The sequence below is a fragment of the Megalobrama amblycephala genome, linkage group LG15 (assembly GCF_018812025.1).
Source record: "Megalobrama amblycephala isolate DHTTF-2021 linkage group LG15, ASM1881202v1, whole genome shotgun sequence".
Taxonomy (NCBI): Eukaryota; Metazoa; Chordata; class Actinopteri; order Cypriniformes; family Xenocyprididae; genus Megalobrama; species Megalobrama amblycephala.
Genome location: NC_063058.1, coordinates 7219155 through 7224255, shown reverse-complemented (window position 1 = coordinate 7224255; position 5101 = coordinate 7219155). Strand labels below are relative to the sequence as shown.

The window sequence follows — 5101 nt, the reverse complement described above, 5'->3', positions numbered from 1 at the left end:
GAGTAGATTTTAGTCATAGTTTTAGTTATTCAAAACACATTTTTATTTAGTCATCGTCTCGTTTTCGTCTGTGAAAAAATGTCGTTGACGAAAATTATTCGTCAATGAAATTAACACTGGTATGGGCTTAAGCTCTCAAATTTGAGCTCTCAAAGTGCCCCAGATTGATGCATTTAACCTTAAAATGTACAAATTTTTTAAGTTTTAAAAATGAACAGTGCCAAATAATGTACATTTTTTGAACAAGAATACTACTACATAAGCTCCTTTTATGTCAGTAAAACTGTTAACAGAAAATTAAATGTCATTGGTCAAATATAGATTTGGGCTGAGCCCCGAATGTTTACAATGTCTGGCTCCGCCCCTGGATGCAGCTACAGTAAGTGAAACTTTGGTAGGAGTGAAAAACTATTGATCGTCTTCAGCTAATTCATGCCTACAAGATGGTGCTGATTCCTCATGAATGTATCTCGTAGGTTTTCCAGTTTGGCTTTAACCTCGTCTGCTGCACAACATACAACAGTAGGCTATATTAAGATAAAGTTTGGTACTTATTTAAAAGATGTTCTACAGTATGTAACTTTATTTTTTATAAATATTTATGAGAGATGTGAACTCGAAGACGAATCAGTAATAATAGACTTTATTAGCAGAACAGAATGTAACCAAATGTGTTATGGAATATGATCATGGAATATTTTCAGTGAAACTTATAAACTATGAAACCTAAAGTAGATTTTGGATACATTGTTTGAACAGCATTGACAACCCATTGGTTTTATTTGAACATTATACATTTGTTTCCATTTGTGAACAGTTGAAAAAAAAAACCCATGAACACTGAGAAGTTAAAAGTAGGTTATATGCATTAAAAGAAGCCTCACAATAAATGGTTAATCTGACAGGTTTTTTTTTTTTTTTTTTTCATCAGTTACAAACACCATACACATTCTTAGATAATAGAAAAAGAGAAAATATATAAGAAATATAAGAAATATATTTGAGCAAATTATTGTGTATTCAGATATTAATCAATGTCATATATCTCTGACAGAAGGAAAGGAAGCAGGTCAGCGATAAAAAAGAAGTACAGCTGCTTCAGTTATCTCTTTGGAAGCACTCCATCCTGTATTAGTACCATAGCCATCCCAGTCGAAACTCGGAAAGTCCCCGCACTGTCTAGGGACCGCCTCAGGAAAGTGTCCACCTCCACCAATACAGAACTGCAAAAATATGAGTACATTAATAACAACAAAACATACATATTTCCTCATATATCATTGCAGTTGATTTACTTCTGTTGTAATTGTATTACTGTAAATAAATTTCCTCTTCATTTATACACTAAAGCATGAAATATTGCCTGTGGTGATCAGCAGCACTTCACCAATGCTGTTCATGAACACTGTTGTAAATAATCCATAATATTTGTTTAGCTCACATGTTCAATGTCACAACCGGTTGGTTTGGTGCCCGAACAAAGTGCCATGGCTGCCTTTTCATTATTGAAAACTCTGAATGTGATGAATCCAGGCTCAAATATTGCTGAAAAAAGCACAGAATATATAATTGATGATGGTCTGTCATGGTCCATGCACACAGAATGGCATTCATTAATTAAAGTGATTCCATCTCAACATTGATGATGCTTTGTAAATAATAGGCCTACACAACCTGATCTCATAGCAATTTGTACTTACTATACGAGGTGGCTAATTTGTATGAATTCGTATGACCTTAAACTTCCCCTAAACCTACCGGTCACTGGGGTTTAGACAAATTGTATGAATTTGTACGAGTGACGTTGTACGAATTTGTACGAATTACCCACCTTGTAAAATACGTACAAATTGGTCGTGAGATAGTGCTGGCCTAACCATCACTGAATAATACACAGATTTTATGTCAGTCAATGTAGCTACTTTCTTTAAAATATTTGAAAAATATTGGCCCAAGAGGAATTGTTGTACCTCTTGAATTAGGTCCATACAGTTTTTTGGTAGAATCCACATTTCCAGTATCATACACTATTGGAATAGCAGGTCCATTATCAATTTTGCAAGTTCCGATTCCAAAGCTCACAGGGAATTTCTGGGAAAATAACATAAAAAGTTTTTTTTTTTTTTTTTTTTTTTTTTTTTTACAGAATTGTAACCTTTAACTTATATTTTATGTAAAGCTTAAAGCTGCTGTCAAAGTTTGTCTGACCTTGAATAAATTGAAAAGATTTCCTCCGTATTGAGTTAAGAAGCGATTTTCAGTGTGGTATCTCAGGATGGAGGCAGTGCTCCAGTTTTCCATCACCATATTATTAGGAACATGCCACACAGACACATCCTGTGCCGCAATTCCAAAGTATCCAGGATTCTATGACAGAGAGGAAACAGACTGTTCATTCATTTTGTAGATTAACATGTTTTAATTGTGAATGTAATAAAAAATTACCTTGTAATCATCACTTGTAGCAGCATCTGCAGTTCCAAATGTGACTCTGTTTGCCCATGTTCCTTCTCCATCAGGCCGGTTTGCGTTGCTGCCCTGATCACTAGACCAGCGATCACCAACAGTACACTTTCCATACATGTTGTTTTCATGAACGCTGGCCACCAGCGTCCAGCCGCCGCCCGCAGTGGTCATATCACAAAACGTCTGGTAAAGGACCCCACTTGGTGAGGTCAGATAGTACAGGCCATCTGCATTAACAGAAGCATTGCTGAGTCACCTTAATTGAGTTGTTGCTTAAGATAATACAAATAAATTAAAAAAATACCATACCCTCATAAACATGATATTTGTCAAGAATTTCTTTGCAGCTTCGAGCAACATATTTAATTCTGTCCTGAAGTTTTTCAAGCTCCTGGTTGCTGTTGGTATCAGTACTTTTAATACATGATGCTTCTGTTTCTACAAACATAGCTCCCACTGTAGAAAGATAAAAAAAAAAAAAAAAAAAAACAGTAAACACTGGTTACACCATGGCATTAGGTAAGTTTTTCATTTTTTTACTCCCACCAGATGGCACTAATCTACCTTCCAAAATTTTGATTTTAAATGCCTTGTCTCTATTTTAACATGGAATACTGCTTTAATTGAAAAATAATTTAAAAATATATTAGAAAAATAGCTAATAAAATTGTATAAATATTGCATAGTATCATAAAATCCCCTCAAAATGTTAAATAATAATCAAAAAATATTATTGAACAAAAATATATTACATTGGTTTTCCTGAAAAAAAGAAGAAGTTACATTTCAAGTGTGACACCTAAATGGAGAGGACAATAGAGTTAAGATAAATTAGTATCAATCAAATCAGATAATTACACTTACTGCATTTAGCATCACAGCAGCATAAACTCAGTGTGAGACTGAGAAGGATCCCAAAAAACATTTTTGTAAGAAAGGATGATTTTCTGTCCAGTGTGTCTTGGGAATATCCCGGATGAGCCACCAGATCTGTTAGATTGTCTTTTAAGGTAAACAGGTGCCTCAACTCCTGTGATGTGTGGCAGCAGCAGCAGCGTGAGATATCATATTTATACACACAAGATCAAGCAACCTCCAGGATCTCCTGGACATCCAATAATAGTACAGATATCAAACCATACCATATATGGCATATTGAGAAATATAGTAACAAGTAAGAGATGTGTGTGTCTATAAAACAAGGGCAGTCTTACACAAGAATAGTCAAAAGTGGTGCCTAAGAAATAAGAATATATTAACAGTCTGGATACTAAAGGAGAACAGTTCTTCATGATTAAAAACACTCTGAAAACTTGCAAACCTGAAATGGTGATGTGTTTGGTTCAATGTTTTGTGTGAAGAATGTTTACTAAAATGCAAACATTCTGATTAAACTGACATTTTTTCTATTATCGGAACAAGAAAGCATATTAACTTACCATTTCCATGTAAAGTAGTAAAGTAGTAGTAAAGTAGTAAAGTAACAGGTTTTGTGTTCATGGTGTCTAAAGTGGCTTAAGGAAATAATGCTTATTTACATCCTTTTCTTATCAATTGATGGTTTTTAAGAAACCAAAGTAAACAGACATTACAGAACTTTAACTGTTAACAAGAACAACAAGAACAAAGACTTCCTTGTGCACTTTACAGGCAAATATCACGAGAAAGGGATTTGATGCGTCCAAATTCTCATACTATCCATCCTAAATAGAATTCGAAAATAGAATTAGTGTGTCCCAAAGCATAGTATGTTGAAATGAGTATTCCAAAGATACCCGGATGGTCTACTTTTTCTGCCATGATTATTCCGCCATGTCCACTAAATTGCCTTCTCTGGTGTGAGAAGGATCCCCGTGGTTGTTTTCTTCAGTCGGGTTTGAGGCTGCGTCAGAAGCACCACCGTCTCGGTGTGCAGGTGTAAAGGTGGACCTCTGCGGAAGAGAGTTGATAAAATCTTCGGCGGCCTGGGGGGAGTCGAACATCTTCCTTTCGCCTTTATACTGCAGTTTTATCCGTGCAGGATAAATGAGGAATGGCTCCAGGCCCATGCCCTTGGCCTTCTTCATGGTAGAACTGAAGCTCTTTCTCTTTGCTGTTGTCGCTGGACTATAATCAGGGAAGAACTGGATAGTGCCGGCTGTTGGCGCCGAAGAATGAGCGAGAGGCGTGAGCAGGTGAGCGGATGATGCGCGCGCGCGCGCCATTAGCAACTTACTTCACTGGATAAACTTGACGTGCCCCGTTCAGGATAGCCGTTCTGTCTTGCCAATGCAGTAATCTGAAGATGAGGGTGCGTGGCTTGTTGGAGTTAGCCTCTCCTCCATCATACACACGATGTGCCCGTTCAATGTCAATGTCTCGGCCCACCAATGAGGGTATCCACTTGGGAAGATTATCTTTCAGGTAGCCGATTGCATCGAACCCTCCACTGCTTCTGGTAAGCCAACCAGCCTTACATTATTTCTTCGTTCCCTGTCCTCCAGGTCTGTCAACTTTGTAGTGAGCTGGTCTAGCTGTGTCTTTAGTTCGATAACCGATCGCCTGTCCTCTCGTGCAGCCGTCTGAACAGATTCCACACGGTCTTGAGTCCATTTAGTAGATTTGGCTACCTTCTCAAGTTCACTGCTGATCTCCT

At 37.1% G+C, this 5101-nt stretch overlaps 1 protein-coding gene across 1 annotated transcript; it reads right to left on the bottom strand.

Annotated features, from left to right (window-relative positions):
- Positions 1 to 750: 750 nt before the first annotated feature.
- On the bottom strand, positions 751 to 3524 carry LOC125247119 (intelectin-like). Its single transcript, XM_048158322.1, has 7 exons — positions 3331 to 3524; positions 2776 to 2922; positions 2446 to 2693; positions 2209 to 2367; positions 1971 to 2091; positions 1442 to 1545; positions 751 to 1223 (listed from the first exon to the last, which is right to left on the bottom strand). The coding sequence occupies exons 1-7, from the start codon at positions 3389 to 3391 to the stop codon at positions 1071 to 1073; spliced, it is 993 nt and encodes a 330-aa protein (XP_048014279.1). The 5' UTR covers positions 3392 to 3524; the 3' UTR covers positions 751 to 1070.
- Positions 3525 to 5101: the final 1577 nt, after the last annotated feature.

What these genes read in the sequence shown, in the direction of transcription:
- LOC125247119 (XM_048158322.1), bottom strand. Translation starts at nt 3,391, where the DNA reads ATGTTTTTTGGGATCCTTCTCAGTCTCACACTGAGTTTATGCTGCTGT. An exon ending in CTGCTGTGATGCTAAATGCA is followed by an intron (nt 2,923 to 3,330) that starts GTAAGTGTAATT and finishes ATCTTTCTACAG; the next exon opens with TGGGAGCTATGTTTGTAGAA. An exon ending in GTATGGACCTAATTCAAGAG is followed by an intron (nt 1,546 to 1,970) that starts GTACAACAATTC and finishes TGCTTTTTTCAG; the next exon opens with CAATATTTGAGCCTGGATTC.